Raw genomic sequence first — 22,511 nt, 5'->3', positions numbered from 1 at the left:
AAAAGATACCCCATATCTCTTCTTGCTGCTGCCATCAGGAAGGAGATGCAGGAGCCTTAGGTCCCACACCACCAGGTTCAGGAATAATTATTACCTCTCATCTGTGGGGCTCTTAAACCAGAGGGGATAACTTTACTCACCCCAGCAATGAACTGATTCCACAACCTCCGTACTCATTTCTCAAGGATTCTACAACTCATATTCCTGATATTTATTGTTTATTCACTACTAATATTTTGTTTGTTCCCCTTCTCTTTGTACTTGTACAGTTTATTGTCTTTTGCACAATCGTTGTTTGTTCATTTCTGTTATGCACAGTTCTTCATTGATTCGAATGTGAATTTTCTATTAACTGTGAATGCCTGCAAGGACCTGAATCACAGGGACTATAAGGTGACGTTCAGTGCCTATGAAAAGTATTCACCCCCCTTGGAAGTTGCCATGTTTTATTCTTTTACAACATTGAATCACAGTGGATTTAATTCCAGATTTCTACAAATTGGTCTAAATTTATTAAAATTATTAAACACCATTTAACTGATTGCATAATACCCTTCAAGTCAGTATTTAGTAGATGCACACTTGGCAGCAATTACAGCCTTGAGTCTGTGTGGATAGGTGTCTATCAGCTTTGCACATTTGGACATGCAATTTTTCCCCATTCTTTACAAAACTGCTCAAGTTCTGTCAGAATGCACGGGAATTGTGAGTGAACAGCCCTTCTCAAGTCCAGCCACAAATTCTCAATTGGACTGAGGTCTGAACTGTGACTTGGCCAATCAAGGAGATTACCTTTGTCATTTTTTAAGCCATTCCTGTGTAGCTTTAGCTTTATGCTTGGGGTCATTTTCTTGCAGGAAAACAAATCTTTTCCTAAGTCACAGTTCTCTTGCAGACTGCATCAGGTTTTCCTTCAGGATTTCCCTGTATTTTGCTGCATTCATTTTACTCCCTACTTTCACAAGCCTGCCAGGGCCTGCCGCAATGAAGCATCCCCACAGCATGATGCAGCCACCACCATACTTCACCATAGGGATTGTGTGTTTTTGATGATGTGTGCTGTTTAGCTTACTCCATACATACTGTACTGTTTAGTCTGATAGCCAAAAAGCTCAATTTTGGTTTCATCAGGCCATAGAGCCTTGTTCCAACTGACTTTAGACGCCGTGCCTTCTGGTAAACTAGCCAAGATTTCATGAGTTTTTTTTCCAAACAGTGGCTTTCTCTTTGCCACTCTCCCATAAAGCTGTGACTGGTGAAGCACCCAGGTAACAGTTGTATGCGCAGTCTCTCCCATCTCAGCCACTGAAGCTTGTAACTCCTCCAGAGTTGCCACTGGTCTCTTGGTGGCCTCCCACACTCATCCCCTTCTTGCATGGTCACTCAGTTTATGAGGAAAGCCTGCTATTGGCAGATTTATAGCTGTGCTATATTCTTTCCATTTCTTGACAATTGACTAACTGTACTCCAAGGGATATTCAGTGACTTGGAAATTTTCTTGTATCCATCTCTGACTTGTGCTTTTCAATAATCTTTTAGCAGAGTTGCTTGGAGTGTTCTTTTGTCTTCATGGTGTAGTTTTTGCCAGGATACTGACTCACCAGCAGTTAGACCTTCCAGATACAGGTGTATTTTTACTACAATCAATTGAAACACCTTGACTGCACACAGGTGATCTCCATTTAATAGGAACATAGAGAACCTATCTGCCTCCAGCGCCATTGCTGGCAGCCCATTCCATGCACTCACCAGTCTCTGAGTAAAAAAACTTGCATCTCCTCTGTACCTACTCCCTAGCACCTTAAACCTGTGTCCTCTTGTGGCAACCATTTCAGCCCTGGGAAAAAGCCTCTGACTATCCACATGATCAATGCCTCTCATCATCTTATACACCTCTATCAGGTCACCTCTCATCCTCCGTCGCTCCAAGGAGAAAAGGCCAGTTCACTCAACCTGTTTTCATAAGACATGCTCCCTAATCCAGGCAACATCCTTGTAAATCTCCTCTGCACTCGTTCTATGGCTTCCACATCCTTCCTGTACTGAGGCGACCAGAACTGATCACAGTACTCCAAGTGGGGTCTGACCAGGGTCCTACATAGCTGCAACATTACCTCTTGGCTCCTAAATTCAATTCCATGATTAATGAAGGCCATTACACCGTATGCCTTGTTAACCACAGAGTCAACCTGCGTAGCAGCTTTGAGTGTCCTATGGACTCGGACCCCAAGACCCCTCTGATCCTCCACACCGCCAAGAGTCTTACCATTAATACTATATTCTGCCATCATATTTGACCAACCAAAATGAACCACCTCACACTTATTTGGGTTGAACTCCATCTACTACTTCTTAGCCCAGTTTTGCATCCTATCAATGTCCTGCTGTAACCTCTTGACAGCCGTCCACACTATCCACAACACCTCCAACCTTTGTGTTATCAGCAAACTTACTAACCCATTCCCCCACTTCCTCATCCAGGTCATTTATAAAAATCACGAAGAGTAAGGGCCCCAGAACAGATCCCTGAGGCACACCACTGGTTACCGACCTTCATGCAGAATATGACCTGTCTACAACCACCCTTTGCCTTCTGTGGGCAAGCCAGTTCTGGATCCACAAAGCAACGTCCCCTTGGATCCCATGCCTCCTTACTTTCTCAATAAGCCTTGCATGGGGTACCTTATCAAATGCCTTGCTGAAATCCATATACACTACATCAACTACACCAACTTCACGAATGTGTTTAGTCACATCCTCAAGAAATTCAATCAGGCTTGTAAGGCATGACCTGCCCTTGACAAAGCCATGCTGACTATTCCTAATCATATTATACCTCTCCAAATGTTCATAAATCCTGCCTCTCAGGATCTTCTCCATCAACTTACCAACCACTGAAGTAAGACTCACTGGTCTATAATGTCTTGGGCTATCTCTACTCCCTTTCTTGAATTAAGGAACAACATCCGCAACCCTCCAATCCTCCGGAACCTCTCCCATCCCTATTGATGATTCAAAGATTATCGCCAGAGGCTCAGCAATCTCCTCCCTCTCCTCCCACAGTAGCCTGGGGTACATCTCATCTGGTCCCGGCGACTTATCCAACTTGATGTTTTCCAAAAGCTCCAGCACATCCTCTTTCTTAATATCTACATGCTCAAGCTTTTCAGTCTGCTGCAAGGCAGCACTACAATCACCAAGATCCTTTTCCATAGTGAATAGTGAAGTAAAGTATTCATTAAGTACCTCTGCTATTTCCTCCAGTTCCATACACACTTTTCCACTGTCACACTTGACAGGTCCTATTCTTTCACATCTTATCCTCTTGCTCTTCACATACTTGTAGAATGCCTTGAGGTTTTCCTTAATCCTGCCCGCCAAGGCTTTCTCATGGCCCCTTCTGGATCTCTTAATTTCCTTTTTAAGCTCCTTCCTGTTAGCCTTGTAATTGCTAGATCTCTAACATTACCTAGCTTTCTGAACCTTTTGTAAGCTTTTCTTTTCTTCTTGACTAGATTTATTACAGCCTTTGTACACCACGGTTCCTGTACCCTACCATAACTTCCCTGTCTCATTGGGACGTACCTATGCAGAACTCCACAGAAATATCCCCTGAACATTTGGCACATTTCTTCCGTACTTTTCCCTGAGAACATCTGTTCCCAATTTAAGCTTCCAATTACCTGCCTGATAGCCTCATAATTCCCCTTACTCCAAATTAAATGCTTTTCTAACTTGTCTGTTCCTATCTCTCTCCAATGCTATTGTAAAGGAGATAGAATTATGATCACTATCTCCAAAATGCTCTCCCACTGAGAGATCTGACACCTAACCAGGTTCGTTTCCCAATACCAAATCAAGTACAGTCTCTCCTCTTGTTGGCTTATCTACATATTGTGTCAAGAAACCTCCCTGAACACAACTAACAAACTCCACTCCATCGAAACCTCTTGCTCTAGGGAAATGCCAATCCATATTTGGGAAATTAAAATCTCCCATTACGACAACTCTGTTATTATTACACCTTTCCAGGATCTGTTTCCCTATCTGCTCCTCAATATCCCTGTTACTATTGGGCGGCCTATAAAAAACACCCAGTAAAGTTATTGACCCCTTCCTGTTCCTAACCTCCACCCACAGAGACTCCGTAGACAATCCCTCCATGACGTCCACCTTTTCTGCAGCCGTGACACTATCTCTGATCAACAGTGCCATGCCCCCACCTCTTTTGCCTCCCTCCCTGTCCTTTCTGAAACATCTAAAACCCAGCACTTGAAGTAACCATTCCTGTCCCTGAGTCATCCAAGTTTCTGTAATGGCCACCACATCATAGCTCCAAGTACTGATCCACACTCTAAGCTCATTCGCTTTGTTCACAATACTCCTTGAGTTAAAATAGACACAAATCAAACCGTCCGTCTGAGCGCATCCCTTCCCTATCACCTGCCTATCTTCCCTCATACACTGTCTCCAAGCTTTCTCTATTTGTGAGCCAACTGCCTCTTCCCCAGTCTCTTCAGTTCGGTTCCCACCCCCCCAAACAATTCTAGTTTAAACTCTCCCCGCAACACATACAAAATGCTGGTGGAACGCAGCAGGCCAGGCAACATCTATAGGAAGAAGCACAGTCGACGTTTTGGGCCCAGATCCTTTGTCAGGACTTGGACTCTCCCCAGTAGCCTTAGCAAACTTCTCCGCCAGGATATTGGTCCCCCTGGGATTCAAGTGCAAACTGTCCTTTTTGTACAGGTCACACCTGCCCCAAAAGAGGTCCCAATGCACCAGAATGCTGAATCCTTGCCGCCTGCTCTAATCCCTCAGCCACGCATTTATCCTCCACCTCACTCTATTCCTATACTCACTGTCACGTGGCACGAGATTACTACTCGGGATTAATTAATAAATTGAATTGAATTGACTTTATTTCTTACATCCTTCGCATACGTGAGGAGTAAAAATCTTTACGTTACGTCTCCATCTAAATGTGCAATGTGCAATCATAGTAATTTATAATAAATAGAACATAGAAATACACTCAAATCAGCGTGAGTTAATCAGTCTGATGGCCTGGTGGAAGAAGCCGTCCCGGAGCCTGTTGGTCCTGGCTTTTATGCTGCAGTACCACTTCCCGGATGGTAGCAGCTGGACTAGATTGTGGTTGGAGTGACTCGGGTCCCCAATGATCCTTTGGGCCCTTTTTTCACACCTGCCTTTGTAAATGTCCTGAATCATGGGAAGTTCACAACTACAGATGCGGTGGGCTGTCCGTACCACTCTCTGCGATTAAGGGAGGTACAGTTCCCATACCAGACAGTGATACAACCAGTAAGGATGCTCTCAATTGTGCCCCTGTAGCAAGTTCTTAGGATTTGGGGGCCTATACCAAACTTCCTCAACCATCTGAGGTGAAAGAGATGCTGTTGTGCCTGTTTCACCACACAGCTAGTGTATACAGACCACGTGAGGTCCTCGGTGATATGGATGCCGAGGAACTTAAAGCTGATTCCCCTCTCAACCCCAGATCCATTGATGTCCTGTAATCCGCAACGAGCTCTTTTATTTTTGCAACATTGAGGAAGAGGTTGTTTTCTTGACACCACTGATGATTTCTTCCCTGTACGCCACCTCGTTATTGTTTGAGATTAGGCCATTCAGTGTAGTGTCGTCGGCAAATTTAATTAGCAGATTACAGCTGTGGGTGGCGACATAGTCTTGAGTATACAGGGAGTAAAGAAAAGGACTTAGTACACAGCCCTGAGGGGCTCCTGTATTGAGAGTCAGAGGTGAGGGAACCCACTCTTCCCACCTGCCGGCGATCTGACAGGAAGTCCAGAACCCAGCTACACAAGGCAGGGTGAAGGCCAAGGTCTCTGAGCTTCCTGTTGAGCCTGGATGGAATTTTGGTGTTGAATGCTGAACTGTAGTCCAAGAACAGCGTTCTTACATAAGCATGCTTCTTCTCCAGATGTGTGAGGATGGTGTGTAGAGCAGTGGCTATTGTGTCGTCTGTCAATCGGTTGTGTCAGTAGGTGAATTGTAGGGAGTCCAGTTTGGGTGGCAGCATGCTGCAGATGTAGTCCTTGACCAGTCTCTCAAAGCATTTGCTTATTATTGAGGTGAGTGCGACAGGATGCCAGTCACTCAGGCATGTTACCTTGGTCTTTTTTTGGTAAAGGGACAATGGTGGATAATTTGAAATAGGAGGGCACTCTACACTGGGCGAAGGAGAGATTAAAAATGTCTGTAAACACACCTTCCAGTTGTGCTGCGCACATCCTGAATACTCGCCCTGGGATGCCGCCCGGTCCCGCAGTCTTGTGACTGTCCACTTGTTGGAAATATCTGCGTACCTCAGCCTCAGAGATGACCAGGTTGCAGGTTCTAGCAGTGGTTTTCCTTGGAGGCTCAGAGTTAGTGACATCGAACTGAGCGTTAAAGCGATTGAGGTCATCTGGGAGACAGGCCACGATGTTGGCAGAACCACAATGTTTGGCTTTGAAGTCTGCGATGGTATGCAACTCTCGCCACAAGTCACGTGTGCTATTCGTTGTGGATCTTGATTCAATCTTGTCCCTATATTGTTGTTTCGCAGCCTTGATAGCTTTCCGCAGATCGTAGCTGCTTTTCTTGAGTTCCTGCTGATTGCTGGCAGCGTAAGCTCTGTGTTGAGCTAAGTGTTGCTCGCATGGAACTACTGATCCAGGGTTTCTGATTTGAAAGACCCTGGCCGACCTCTAGGGGACAACATCATCGATACACTTCCGGATGAAGCACTTGGCTCCATCTGTGAACTTGGAGACATCCTCATCATGGAAGATATTCCAGTCAACATCATCAAAGCAGTCCTGCAGCATGAAGACTGATTATTCGGGCCAACAGTGAATTAGGTGACTTCTAAAACCAAATGGCTGCACCAGTGATGATTTGGCGTGTCATATTAAAGGGAGTGAATACTTATACAATCAATTATTTTGTGTTTTATATTTGTAATTAATTTAATCACTTTGTAGAGCTGTTTTCTCTTTGACACGAGTTTTTTTTCTGTTCATCAGTGTAAAAAAAAAAGCCAAATTAAATCCACTGTGATTCAATGTTGTAAAACAATAAAATATGAAAACTTCCGCGGGGGGGGCGGGGTGTGAATACTTTTTATAGGCACTGTGTATATGTAGTTTTATAATAAATTTACTTTGAACTTTAATAGCTGTCATGAAAATGATTAAAGGGTCCGTGGACACAAGGATACTCATTTATATTGCAAGGGAATAAGGATATTCACTAGTAAAGGAAATGGGGAATCAGTACATTACCAGGACAGTTGGTCTAATTGAAAAGAACTACGTTTAGCAAGGTTTCTCTCAATTAACATATATAGTTCATGAATAACAACAGGGGATCCTGTTAATTCACAACCTTTAAAAAAAAAATTAAATATTGAAAACAATTGGATAATGATAAATGATAATAAATCACAGGGTTGTAATTGGGTCGATTGGGCTTGTTAAGCCGGGGTGGGAGGACAGTTATGTGCTGTATCTAGAATAAGGGTTCCCAACCTAGGGTCCATGGACCCCTCGGTTAATGGTGGGGATTCATGGGATAAAAATGGTTGGGAACACTTGATCCAGAAGATTTTACATTTTAGAAGAATGATGGGGGATCTTATTGAAACCTATCAAATACTGAAAGGCCTTAATAAAATGGATGCGGAGAGTATGTTTCCAATAATGAAGGAGTCTAGAACTAGAGAACACAGCCTCAGAATGGAGGGATAAGAACAGAGATGAGGAGGAATTTCTTCAGCCAGAGAATTGTGAATCTGTGGAATTCACTGCTACAGATGGCTGTGGAGGCCGAGTCATTGGGTACATTTAAAGCAGAGGTTGATGGGTTCTTGATTAATCAGGCCATCAAAGGTTACGGGGAGAAGGAAGGAGAATGGGGTTGAGAGAGATAATAAATCAGCCATGATAGAATAGCAGAGCGGACTCAATGGGCCAAATGACCTAACTTTCCTCTTATGATCAATAAAGACTTGTACCTCATGTTTCAAAGACACTTGAAAAAAAATGGCAGACAATGGATTACTTCAAAGTCAAAGTAACAACTTGACATATGGGAAAGGCACAAAGCAAGCTGTGCACAAAAGAAATCCACTTTTTAAAGCAGTTCTGTTTGTGTGCGTTCTGGGAGGTAGCTTGATTAAAACATAATATGCCAAGTGTTCTTGAGAAGTTCCACAAGTTACTGCAGCTAGAATCGATCTAGGACCTGCTTGTTTTACTGTGATTTACTCCCACCATCCCATCACCAAATTCATACTCTCTTCTCACTGCTTCTCCAGGAAGGAGATACAGGAGACTCAGGACCCACACCACCAGGTTCAGGAACACTTATTGCCCCTTAAACATCAGGCTCTTAAACCAATGGGGATAACTTCACTCATCTCATCACCAAATAGATTCCACAACTTATGGACTCATGTTCTTGATATTTATTGCTTATTTATTTATTATTATCGTTATTTTTTTCTTATTTTGTATTTGCAGCTTGTTGTCTTTTGCACATTGGTGGTTTGTCATTGATTCCATTGTGTTTCTTTGTACTTACTGTGAATTCCCACAAGAAAATGGATCAGTTTGTATATAGTGACATATGTACTTTGATAATAAATTTACTTTGAACTTTTATTTTCTCTGAAATATTAATTATAATTTTAATGCACGAGTTCATAATACAACAGAACGTGACATTCACGCAGAGTGGTGGGTGCATGGAATGCACTGCCAGTGACGGTGGTAGAGACGGATACAATAGGGTCTTTTAGGAGACTCTTAGATAGGTACATGGAGCTTAGAAAAATCAAGGGCTATGCAGTAGGGAAATTCTAGGCAGTTTCTAGAGTAGGTTACATGGCCGGCACAACATTGTGGGCCGAAGGACTTGTTATGCGCTATAGATTTCTATGTTTTATGTTCAATCATAGGACACCACACAAGGGGAGGAAAATGATCAGCATGCATGTGATGGTCACTCGGAAGAATGCTATGTTGGATTATTATGCATCTCTTCAGAACACACTCGGCATTTACCAAAGCAGCAGAGCATGCAAGACATAAGCAAAGACATATTTATCTAACAAGCCCCACACCAACAGTAAATAAAATGTTCGCATCACTTTGTAAAACTGAAGTCCAGTGGCTATATATTCATTTGTACCCAGAGATATGATTTGATATACTGCACAAATTATTCTTGATACTATATAATCATTAATCTGCTTCCACGCAATTAGAATCACAGTAAAATATAACATTTTAAAATAAAAATCTGAAGATTAAACTAGGAGATAACTACCAAAATACCAGTACCTGCCAATGCCAATCATGACTCAACTGAGAAAGATCTTGCAAGAAGTGGTTCAACAGGGGATCTGGGGGCCGTAACTGAATCAGCAGCCTTGTTATAGACCAAATATTTCTGTAACAATGAGGTGAGAAACTTAGAATACTTGTATAACACAGATTGTGCTAGGTTATAATTATCTGGGTGCTTCAGCCATTTCGGGAAGAGCATTTTTAGTCATAAGTTTGCAATATAAATAAATCTGAATACCTTTCACAAACCCCTGAGTTAATGTGGGAGTGGATGGCTCTCTTTGAGTTTAATTTGCATTAAATTATGCCCCTCGCAGTGCAAGTGCAAATTAAATCAAAATGCTTTAAAATATGAAAATAGCTTGATTAAAGTCTAAAATCACTATTTATCAATCTATGCCTTCACTTTGAAACTACAAGCTAGGGATTTCCAGTTAAAGAGAGCACATATAAACCCTTCTTTCTGAGCATCATCTGCTGATACCTCACTCAAGAGGATATTGATCATATTAGAAACTCCAGAGATTTCCGGACAGGATCGTCATCAGGACTGGAAAGGAAGGAGGTCATATTAAAGCGTTAATTGGGGGAACTGTCATGGAATTCAACAACAAAGCCGCAGTCAGTGACCCTAAACTTAATTACACTCACTGACCAGTATTCCCATCTGGAGTTTTGCATAAATTTATGTATATTAAGAGCATTGAAACATTTCTAACCATATTTCTACCTTGGGCAGCAGCTAGAGCCCATTTGGTTTCTAGATCTGTGCCATGCTATAAGTGCTTAGATTGTTCACTGACTTATGCTCAATGAAATAGCTTGGAGACAGTTTGAATCAACGCATTTTAGTTTCAAAGAACACCATCAAGTTTGCATTGGACTTTTCAAACATTCTTAAAATAAAAATCACTATATTTTTATATAGTTCAGCCTTGGGAACCTGCCAGGGATACAACAGCTATCTTGACTATAGCTCTTCCCTTCCTGTCTCCTGTAAAAATGCTATTCCTTTTTCTCAGTTCCTTTGTCTCTGCCAAATCTGCTTCCAGGATGATGGCATCAGAGATGGACCCTTCCTTCACAGAATGGGGTTTCCCTTCCTTCGTCATTGATACTGTCCTCACCTCATCTTCTCCGAGTTCACTGCCCTATCAGATTCCTTCCTCTCCAGCTCTTTACCTTTCAACACCCACCTGGCTTCACCTATCGCCTTCTAGCGATCCTCCTTCCCAGTCACCCCCACCAACCTTTTTATTCTGGCATCTTTCCCTTTCCTTTCCAGTTCTGAAGAAGGGCCTTGGCCCGAAACTTTAATTGTTTGTTCCTTTCAATGTATGCTGCCTGATCTGCGGAGTTCCCTCTAGCATTTGTGTCACTATATATTATAGTTGAAAAAAGCTACAAATTAATTACTGGATATAGACCAATTGGCTAGATATTAAGATCATAGTTGAGCCTTTCCTTTCATCAACGATCAATATGGTGATTTGCTGACTGAAGATCCATACCACTTTACCTACTAGTCATAAACACAAGAGATTCTGCAGGTGCTGGAAATCTGATGAAACGTCTGGGCCTGAAACATCAACTGTTTATTCCTCTCCATGGATGTTGTCTGACCTAGTGAGCTCATCCAGCATTTTGTGCATGTTGCCTAATGGTCAACTGGTTCATAAGAATCTTGTGCTAAATTTGTCCATTAAAAGCATAGTTTTATCCAGCACTACAATAGTATGATGCAGTAAATGGTTCATGATATAATGACCAGGTGTTACTGAAGTCTCTTGATCAAAGGTTATTAGTGTTAAAGTCTGTTATTAAAGTTTTTAAACAAATAATCTAATTCTTATTAATCCAATTCATTTTTTTATCTTGCAACCTAGGCTGATTTTAAATGGCAGTTTATATTTTGTGGGATTTTGAATGGACTTTCACAAAAAGTAATCCCCCATGCTGCCATACTGTCAGTACAACATTAACTGCAGTGGGTAAATTGATATGACCTTGATTAAGCATATAGATGCAGTTACATTTTAATATTTTTGCCAATAGAGGTATATTTTTTAAATCACATGCTGCTTACGATCAACATAATTTTCAAATGTTCAGTTTGAGGACTGAAATGGCATTTACCAAGAGTTTTCAAATCACTCAGTGGCCTCAGGATCAGTTTTGTCCTTAGACTGCGTGATATACTTTCATATACCCAAGGACAGATTTTAGGTTGCCTAAGTGGGCGCGTTTTCCTGCAGGTATTTAACCAGATCAAGTTCAGACTACTTTCTCATACAGGACTGTGAAGAGGGAGGGGAATGGAGGGCTATGGTCCAGGTGCAAGTCAATGGGACTAGACAGATTAATAGATGGGCCAAAGGGCCCGTTTCTGTGCTGTACTACTCTATGACAATAACTAGAGCAATCTTCTTCTGATTAATCTGCCAATTACAAGTTACATGGTTGTTTGGGAAGAATCGCTAGTCCTGACATCTGATTCAGTGACATCCTAATGACTAATTGGAGCCTGCTGGATTGCTCAGCTGAAAGTGATGTTTCACGAGGACTGACTGAGCAGGTTGGGCCTATGATCATTATTATTTAGAAGAAAGGTAGGCCGTTGGGGGAAGAGAATGGCTGAAATCTTACTAAAACAAATGGAACTGTGGAAATCTGACAGGCCTGCTTGTGTTTATGCTATTTATACCCTTCAATTTTGTACACCTTTACTAATTCCACCCTCAATCCTCTACGCTTCAAGGAAACAAGCTCCAACCTATTCAACCTTTCCCTGTACTTAAATCCTCAAGCCCCAGCAACATCCTTGCAAATTCAGAGCAACACACACAAAATACTGAAGGAACTCAAGCAGCATGACACTGGTCAGACAACATCTATGGAGAGAAATAAATAGTCAATATTTTGGGCTGAGACTCTTGTCAGTCCAGTCCTGATTTACTTATTTAGTGACGTAGTGCAGAACTGGCCCTTCTAGTCCTTCAGCCACACCACCCCAGCAATCCCACAACCTCAACTAACCACGGGACAATTTACAATGACCTATTAATCTACCGGCTATGTCTTTGGACTGTGAGATGAAACTGGAGGATCCAAGGAAAGCCAGGTGTTTCATGGGGAGGATGTACAGAGACTTCTTACAGAATAGTGCTAGAATTGAACTCTGAAATGCCCTGAGCTATAATAGCATTGGTCTGGTCCAACAGGCACACTGAAGGGTCTCAGCTTGAAACATCGAGTGTTTATTCCTCTGCATAAATGATGACTAATCTGCTGAGTTTTGAGATTTTTTTTGTGTATTAGCTAACACTAGTTCCCAAGCTCAGAGCTCTCATGCTTGTCCAGCTTGGTGTTACAACTCAATCATCTACACGAGCACTGTCGCAGAAAAGCAACGTACATCATCAAGAACCCCCATCATTCAGGCCATGCTCTCTTCTTACTGCTGCCACGAGGCGAGGAAGGAGGTACAGGACCTCAGGACTCACACCACCAGGTTCAGGAATGGTTATTACCCCTCAATCACCAGGCTCTTGAACCAGTGTGAGTAACTTCACACACCTCACACTGAACTGACTCCACAACCTATGGACTCACTGTCAATGATCTATACAACTCCTGTTCTCAGTATTACTTATTTATTTATGTATTTATTACTGTTTCTTATTCTTTTTTTTGCCCTTGCATCATTTGTCCATCATGTGTACAGTTTTTCATTGATTCTATTGTTTCTTTGTATTTACTGTGAATGCCTGCAAGAAAATGAATTTCAGGGTTGTATAGGGTGACATATAAGTTCTTCGATAATAAATTTACTTTGAATTTTGGACAAGTAAGGCAGTTTTGCTGCATGCCATCCATCTTTTCCCCATCGAGGCATTGTTTGCTCTAGCTATTCTGTGTTAAAATACATCTAATAACTAGTAATATGATCATGGGAGAACCACAATGGAAAATAAGTGACTTATATATCCAGCCAGTTTCAACAGTAGTCAGCTTCTGCCATGTTGACATTATCTATCAACCTAAAATCAATAGAATTAGGAAACAAATCAATGATGGTTTCTTTTGCACTGTAGACTCTTAAAAACTGAATATACTGTTAGTGTGAGGCATGATCGACAAAGCAAATAGCCAAGCACATACAATACCAAGGCACATACATAAAACTTTACACTGAACTTGTATTTAAAATGCATATGAAAAATGAAATGAAGGAATGAACAATAGTATTGCTTAAATTATATCGCCACACTTTACAAAATCTAATGCGACATCAAATAGATGATAACCTATCACTTGCCAAATACAACACTGCATTTGGGCATTTGTTCTCGTATTCAAGGTGAAGAATATATGACTTCCCTGGTTTCAGTGCTAGTTTTAACATGCTAACACTTCATGTTTTATTTGATTTAGAGTTAAGCATGTAACAGGCCTTTCTGGCTCAATGAACCACACTGCCCAGCAATCCACCTATTTAACCCTAGTCTAATCACAGGACAATTTACAATGACCAGCTGACCAATTAACTTACTAACTGGTATGTCTTTGGACTGTGGGAGGAAACCAAAGCACCCCAAGGAAACACATACACACATGGGAAGAATATACAAACTTTCTTACAGAGGATGCTAGAAATGAACTTAAAACTCTGATGCCTCGAGCTGTAATAGCGTGGCACCAACCACAACGCTATTGTGGCACTATATTGAATCCATTTATCAGGAAGGAAAGCTCTACAATTACCAGACGTAATTAATCTCTTACAATGACCTTCTTTTCCATAGTTACTCATTGCGCTACCTGTGAGTATAGATAATCTATTTAGGGTTTATTTCCTTTCTTATAAATTCTCCTTTTTTTCTCAGCGAGTAAATATTCCCATAAATGGCAGAAATCTGCTTTTGACAGCTTGATGGCAGCTTGCAGATCCAGTGCCACTTAAACTACTGGACTGCCACCATACAACAGAGAATAAATACTGTATGGTGGCTCTCAGAACCCAAACACCAGGGTCAGGAACAGTTATTACTCCCCAACCATCAGGCTCTTGAACCAGAGGGAATAACTTCACTCAATTTCACTCACCCCAACACTGAACTATTCCCTCAATCTATGGACTCACTTTTAAAGGACATAAACACATTATCAATATTTATTAGTTGTTTATTTTTACTTCTTTTTATGTATTTGCACAATTGATTGCCTTTTGCACATCAGTCGTCCGTGTTTGTTGTGTGCGGGTTTTCATTGATTTCACTGGATTTCTTTGTATTTACGGTGAATGTCCACAAGAAAATTAATCTCAGGGTTGTATATCATGACATATCTACTTTGAAAAATACAGAGTTAAATTTATCTTACAAGCTATCAACTAAGAGTACTTAAAATGTCAAGCATTAACAAATTTTTCAGTAAAATGCAGATTTAGCTTTTCAACAAAATTACATACATTTAAGACAGATCTCAATCAGAGGTGTGTGTCTAAATAAGTAAACATGCATGTAGAATCCATCAAAAAATAAGTTGCTATAAACACACTGCATGACAGGTTAAAAAAATAAATTAGTTACACAGGAACAGGAAGAGAGATCACCTCAATCATTCCAAGAGAAACTCTGGCTGCTGGAGGTTTGTGAGAGCATAAAGACTGTAGAGTGTCTGGAAGAAGGCAAGTGTGGTCTTGCCTGGTTCAGAGTGCAAGGAGGAGGGGGAAAGAAGAGAGACCGATAAGAGGATTATCAGAAATATTTCAGGCACAAGTAGGTTTGAAGATTTTAAAGAAGGGAGGAAGTGCAAGTAATCAAAACATGGCATGAAAGAATCTAGAAATCAACACCACTTTGAACAGTCAAACACCATAAAACTTATCGAAGCACAGATTCTTCTGATCATTGCTTCCATTCAGATGGAATGGAAAACACTGAATAACTGCAACATTAATTGCCACCTACAATTTGGCATTTAAAATATTGCCTTGCTGGAAAATATTCCCACTTTGGAAAGGCTGGTGATTTTTCCTAGATTTTTATGGTTATTAAAATAAACAGGTGTGCAATTTGATGGAGAATTTTACAGTTAAGTCCATAAGTGGCTTAATGCCTCCTTAGCAACTGAGAGTACTTGGGGGCAGATATTTCATTAGTGCAACCTCAGGAAACTTAATTACATTCTAATAGTTATATTTGCTTCACTTACATTTAATAATTAATACACTTAACCGAAGAAAGTACGTGTAACGTTAATTCCAAGACCATCCAAACTTTTGGATTTAACATGTCAATGTCGAATTTCCAAGTTCACAAGACTTGAAAAATAAATGTATCCTTTCGTGACATACAAAATCCAGGTTTTTGGTTTTCTTTAATGCCATTTCAAAAGTTGGTAAAATATTTTTCCAGCTATTATGATGCTAACCTTATGTTATAATTCACTACTATCCATGCAAGCACAGGCAATTTCTCTGACACCTCTGGCTTGTTCCTTATCTTTAGGATTAATGGAATTGTGATCTAGGATTGACATGTGACTGCAATTTCACTGTTCAACACACACAAAATATTGGAGTAACTCAGCAGGTCAGGTAGCATCTATGGAAATTAATAAACAGCCAATGTTTTAGGCCAAGACCCTTCATCGGAACTGGAAAGGAAGGGGGTAGATACCAGAATAAAAAGCTAGGAGGAGGGGGAAGGAGGACAAGCTAGAAGGTGAGGTAAAGCCAGGCGGGTGGAAAAGGTAAAGGGCTGGAGAAGGTGGAGGGGGGGTCACCAAGGGGAGGTGATAGGCAGGGGTGGAGAAGAGGTAAGAGGCCATGGTGTTTGGACTCTATATATTAAACCCACCTCGTCCCAGCAAGAGAACACCTATTGTAATAACGTTTAAACATTAATTCCCCCTCCCGCAAACCAGTATTGATCGGTAAAATTTAAACGAAATCTGCAGGGTAAATATTGCCACATAGAGGGTGGCAGCTACATGGAACAAGCGGCTAGAGGAATGTAGAGGCAGGTAAAATCAGAATGTTTAAAATGTTCTTGGACAGGTACTTCGATAGGAATTGAGTGTGGGCTAATGTGGGCTAATGGAATTAGTACAGAAATATTTCCAGGTCAGCATGGATGAGTTGGAACTCGAGTCTCATTTGCATGCTATAAAACTGATTCTAAGTGCTAGCCAACCTGTCTAGCCTGGAGCTCCAAAAACAGAAAATGGTCTTTCCAGAGGCTACAATTTAAAGCTCCAAATCACCAAAAACTCAGCGCAAAATATGTACATTACTCCTTCAAGTTTGTCAGACTTAGTTACAATGTATAAAGCTTGAGAATGAGAAGAAAACATAGTTTCTTCCACTATTATCTTAATTAGCAAATCACCATAGATCACTATTCCAATAAGGAACATATTTTCATTTAGGAAGTGTTTAAAAAATCCACAAATTATGCCTGTGTTTTTGTGTAATAGAAAGAAATCTGCAATTAAGTAAACCACATTTGATCACTGAGACAAATTTTCCAGATTTTCCTACAGAATTCTGTGTGAATAACATATTAGTTTTAAGAGAACTATTAATGCTTTGCAAACTCACAGATTAATGGCCATAAATTTCACTTAAACTTGAAAACATACTGACTGAAGAGACAATATTTTTCAAAACACAAAACTTTGTTCTACATTAATTCATATCACCAAGAGAATTTTGGTATGTACCAAAGATGCACAAAAATACCGCCAATTGCACAAGGTTAACTTCTTTTGTATATTAAATGAATTTTGAGAATGTCAAATTTCGAGCAGAAGTAATGCACAAAGTAAATGATTAGTCTGCAGAAACAGTAGTAAGTATTTTCAGTTTTGGGACATTGTAACAGCTACTTCTACATTCTCTGGGTCATTTGTTTATTAAAAAAAAGTTCTCTGGTAGTCAGGATGAATGAGGAAAACAGTCAAATAACATTAGATCTATCTGTCACATTCAGAGTGTTTATCACTTACCTGGAACTGCCTTCTGCCAGGTTTGCTCAAGATTTTTACCACAATATCAGGCACCAAACTAACAGTTATTAATAAAATTATAGTCAGCCATGCTGAACCAGACGTCAGCATCTGTGCAAACACGAAATGCATTCTCTGTTGTTTTAGGGATGGCCTATCAAAAAGAAATCAAAATAATCAATTCAGTATTTTCATGGTGCATTCAAAGCACAAGCCCAAATTGATACAGTTAAAATATGAAAGCTTAGGCAATTTAGCAAGGAGTGCTATGGAAATTCATATTTAACTGACATAATCCACTGACTATCTGGTTCAGATGTAATATTGTGGATCCATCATCGTATTATGAAGATGTTCCAGTTATTCAGATTGGCACAAAGTAATTTCCTACGTTCCAGCCTTCTTCCCACCCTTCCCCCACCTTCCTTATAGGGCCTCTGCCCCTTCCCTCTTCAGTCCTGATGAAAGGTTCTGGCCTGAAACGTTGACTGATCATTTCCACGACCTGTTAAGTTCCTCCAGCATGTTGTGAGTGTTGCTTTGACCCCAGCATCTGCAGAGTATGTTGTGTTAATTTCCTACACAACAGTTAGTACGCAAAATTATGTCCCAGCAGAGATTCTCAAAGAAAAAGCACCTTTAAAATATAAACGGCACATGAGAATTGAGCAGAATACATAACACTGAGCGTATGTTCGGGGTCTTCTGGTGCTGTAACCCAGCCACTTCAAAGTTCGATGTGTTGTGCGTTCAGAGGTGTTCTTCCACACACCATTGTTATAACGTGTGGTTATTTGAGTTGCTGTCACCTTCCTGACAGCTTGAACCAGTCTGGCCTTTGTCCTCTGACCTCTCTCATTAACAACGTAAACACAAGGAAATCTGCAGATGCTGGAAATTCAAGCAACACACACAAAATGCAGGTGAACGCAGCAGGCCAGGCAGTATACATAGGAAGAAGCACTGTCGACGTTTCGGGCCGAGACCCTTCGTCAGGACCAACTGAAAGAAGAGATAGTAAGAGATTTGAAAGCAGGAGGGGGAGGGGGGAGATCCAAAATGATAGGAGAAGACAGGAGGGGGAGGGATAGAGCTAAGAGCTGGACAGGTGATTGGCAAAAGGGATACGAGGCTGGAGAAGGGAAAGGGTCATGGGACGGGAGGCCTAGGGAGAAAGAAAGGGAGAGGGGAGCACCAGAGGAAGATGGAGAGAAGGCAAGGAGTTATTGTGAGAGGGACAGAGAGAGAAGAAAAGGAAAAAAATAATAAATAAATAAGGGATGGGGTAAGAAGGGGAGGAGGGGCATTAACGGAAGTTAGAGAAGTCAATGTTCATGCCATCAGGTTGGAGGCTACCCAGACGGAATATAAGGTGTTGTTCCTCCAACCTGAATGTGGCTTCCTCTTTACAGTAGAGGAGGCCGTGGATAGACATGTCAGAATGGGAATGGGATGTGGAATTAAAATGTGTGGCCACTGGGAGATCCTGCTTTCTCTGGCGGACAGAGCGTAGGTGTTCAGCGATACAATCTCCCAGTCTGCGTCGGGTCTTGCCAATATATAAAAGGCTGCACCGGGAGCACCGAAGGCAGTATATCACACCAGCCGACACACAGGTGAAGTGTCACCTTACCTGGAAGGACTGTCTGGGACCCTGAATGGTGGTAAGGGAGGAAGTGTAAGGGCATGTGTAGCACTTGCTCTGCTTACAAGGATAAGTGCCAGGAGGGAGATCAGTGGGAAGGGATGGGGGAACGAATGGACAAGGGAGTCATGTAGGGAGCGATCCCGTTGGAGGTGGTGGAAGTTACGGAGAATTATATGTTGGACCCGAAGGCTGGTGGGGTGGTAGGTGAGGACAATGGGAATCCTATCCCTAGTGGGGTGGCGGGAGGATGGGGTGAGAGCCGATGTGTGTGAAATGGGAGAGATGCGTTTGAGAGCAGAGTTGATGGTGGAGGAAGGGAGGCATCTTTCTTTATAAAAGGAAGACATCTCCTTTGTCCTGGAATGAAAGGACTCATCCTGAGAGCAGATGCGGCAGAGACGGAGGAATTGCGAGAAGGGGATGGCATTTTTGCAAGAGGCAGGGTGGGAAGAAGAACAATCCAGGTAGCTGTGAGAGTCCGTAGGCTTATAGTAGACATCAGTAGATAAGTTGTCTCCAGAGATAGAGACAGAAAGATCAAGAAAGGGGAGGGAAGTGTCAGAAATGGACCAGGTAAATTTGAGGGCAGGGTGAAAGTTGGAGGCAAAATTAATGAAGTTAACGAGCTGAGCGTGCATGTAGGAAGCGGTGCCAATGCAGTCGTCGATGTAGTGAAGGAAAAGTCAGGGACGGATACCAGTATAGGCTTGGAACATGGACTGTTCCACAAAGCCAACGAAAAGGCAGTCATAGCTGGGATCTATACGGGTGCCCATGGCTACACCTTTAGTTTGGAGGAAGATGGAGGAGCCAAAGGAGAAATTATTGAGAGTAAGGACTAATTCCGCTAGATGGAGGAGAGTGGTGGTAGAAGGGAAGTGGTTACGTCTGGAATCCAAAAAGAAGCGGAGAGCTTTGAGACCTTCCTGGTGGGGGATGGAGGTATATAGGGACTGGACATCCATGGAGAAGATAGGGTGGTGGGGGCCAGGGAACTTAAAATCATTGAAAAAATCCAGAGTGTGAGAAGTGTCACAAACATAGGTGGGAAGGGATTGAACAAGGGGGGATAAAACAGTGTTGAGGTATGCAGAAATGAGTTCGGTGGGGCAGGAGCAAACTGAGACAATGGGTCTACCTGAACAGGCAGGTTTGTGGATCTTGGGTAGGAGGGAGAAATGGGAAGTGCGGGTGTGAGAACTATGAGGTGGGAGATCCCCAGAGCTGATAAGGTTGTTGATGGTGTGGGAGACAATGGCCTGGTGCTTCTTAGTGAGATCATAATAGAGGGGTAAATAAGAGGAGGTATCCGCGAGTTGTCGCCGTGCCTCAACAAGGTAGAGGTCAGTATGCCAGACAACAACAACGCCCCCCTTATCAGCGGTTTTTATAGTAAGGTTAGGATTGGTGTGGAGGGAGTGGAGAGCAGTGCGTTCGGAAGGAATGAGGTTGGAATTGCAACAAGGTGTGGTGAAGTCGAGACGATTGATGTCCCATCGGCAGTTAGCAATAAAGAGAACCTGATGGCATGAACATTGACTTCTCTAACTTCTGTTAATGTCCCTCCTCTCCTTCTTACCCCATCCCATATTTATTTATTTTTCCATTTTTTTCTCTCTCTGTCCCTCTCACAATAACTCCTTACCTGCTTTCCATCTTCCTCTGGCGCTCCCCTCCCCCTTTCTTTCTCCCATCCCATGATCCTCTCCCTTCTCCAGCCTTGTATCCCTTTTGCCAATCACCTGTCCAGCTCTTGGCTCCATCCCTCCCCCTCTTGTCTTCTCCTATCATTTCAGATCTCCCCCTCCCCCTCCCACTTTCAAATCCCTTACTATGTCTTCATTCAGTTAGTCCTGACAAAGGGTCTCGGCCCGAAACGTTGACTGTGCTTCTCTCATTAACAAGGTGTTTTCACCCACAGAACTGCTGCTCACAATATGTTTTATGTTTTTCTCTGTAAAATCTAGAGACTGCTGTACATGAAAATCCCAGGTAATCAGCAGTTTCTGAGATACTCAAACCATTCCATCTGGCACCAACAATCATTCCACTGTCAAAGCCACTTAGCTCACATTTCTCCCCCATACTGATGTTTGGTCTGGACAACAACTGAACCTCTGGACCATGTTTACATGCTTTTATACATTGAGTTGTTGCCATATTATTGGTTGATTAGATTGCTGCATTAATGAGTACAGGTGTATCTAATAAAGCAGCCACTTAGTAAATTTTACAGATGCAACATTTTCATCACAAAAGATAGTATTTCAGTGCCTTAAACTTCAGTAGTCAGTTGGAAATAAAAATAAACAAGTAATCACATTCCAAGATCAAGCTCAAATTTACAATACAATCTTGGATGATCTAAATAAACTGACATTCTTTCACAATTCATGAATGGGTCATGGACTTTTTATCCAATATTTCACATATGACAGTGAACAATTGTAAGATATAAATTTAGAATTATTGGACAGTTTTCATCTATCATTAAGAACACCTTGATCCTTTTATACTAAATGAATATTTTGTTTTGGTTCTAATTTTGCCCTTTTGAAAAGAGTTTATTTTATGTTCTTCTTGTGAATGGTGCTTACATTGTGGGGATAAGCTCCCACTACCTATTAAATGCTCCCAATGGCGTGTATCTCAAATAGCCTCTGACAACCAAATCTAGCTCCTGGCCTTTACATGTGGCTTAGCTGCTAAGCCCAGTGGGACTGTTTTTACAGACAGCAGAAGGGACAAAGGCGGGCTACTGGCGCCTTAAAACCAGTTGCTCCGGGCAGATGGGGATCTGAAAAGAAAAAAATTGATCTCAAACCTCTGCTGCTTTGTGGCTATACCAACTCATAGGGAAGGCTTCCAGAGTAAATCCAGCGCCAGAGTCCCTAAGGCAGACCTACGTTGAGTTCAATGCTGACCAGCAACACCTATGACGCTACTAGTGCCAAACCCTGTCAGTCTTTGCTGTTCCTTTGGATTCATCCACTGTGTGAGAGGTGTGGGGCGGGCCCGCTGCGTGGGCAACAGCTTGCTCTCCATATCGTACTGCTCTGGCTTGCATACTGAGTTGACAGCTAGGATGCAACATTCAAGGTTGACCATGACCAGCGGAGGCCACCAGAGTGGAAACCAGCCTCTCCTCTATGGACTCTGTCTACACTTCTCGCAGCCTCAGCAAAGCAGCCGACATAATCATAGACCCTACCCATCTCGGACATTCTGCCTTCTCCTCTCTTCCATTTGGTAGAAAATACAAAAGCCTTAAAGAACATACCACTGGGCTCAAGGAAAGCATCTGCCATGCTGTTATAAGCCTGGTGGTTCCCTAGGATGAGACGAATTCAGGATCTCACAATCTACCTCGTTATGATTTTGCATCTTCTTGTTTAGCTGTGGTGCACTTTCTCGTGTTAATGAATTCCTGTACCAGACAGTGATGCAGGGGAGTCAGGACACCCTCGATGAGC

The 22,511-nt window shown here is 41.9% G+C and overlaps 1 protein-coding gene across 5 annotated transcripts in view; it reads right to left on the bottom strand.

Annotated features, from left to right (window-relative positions):
- Positions 1–22,511, bottom strand: part of atp11c (ATPase phospholipid transporting 11C) — a 214,362-nt gene that overhangs the window by 4,424 nt on the left and 187,427 nt on the right. For 4 of the 5 annotated variants that reach the window (XM_063061160.1, XM_063061161.1, XM_063061163.1 and 1 more), the window contains 2 exons: positions 17,391–17,544; positions 9,372–9,480 (listed from right to left, as the gene is read on the bottom strand). In XM_063061160.1, coding sequence (XP_062917230.1) covers positions 9,385–9,480; positions 17,391–17,544 — 250 coding nt within the window. In that variant the 3' untranslated portion in view covers positions 9,372–9,384. The other variant, XM_063061164.1, reaches the window with a different exon arrangement.

The sequence above is a fragment of the Mobula hypostoma genome, chromosome 10, assembly GCF_963921235.1.
Source record: "Mobula hypostoma chromosome 10, sMobHyp1.1, whole genome shotgun sequence".
NCBI classification, from domain to species: domain Eukaryota; kingdom Metazoa; phylum Chordata; class Chondrichthyes; order Myliobatiformes; family Myliobatidae; genus Mobula; species Mobula hypostoma.
The sequence above is the reverse complement of the archived record's forward strand: the minus strand, read 5'-3'. Positions and strand labels throughout refer to the sequence as shown.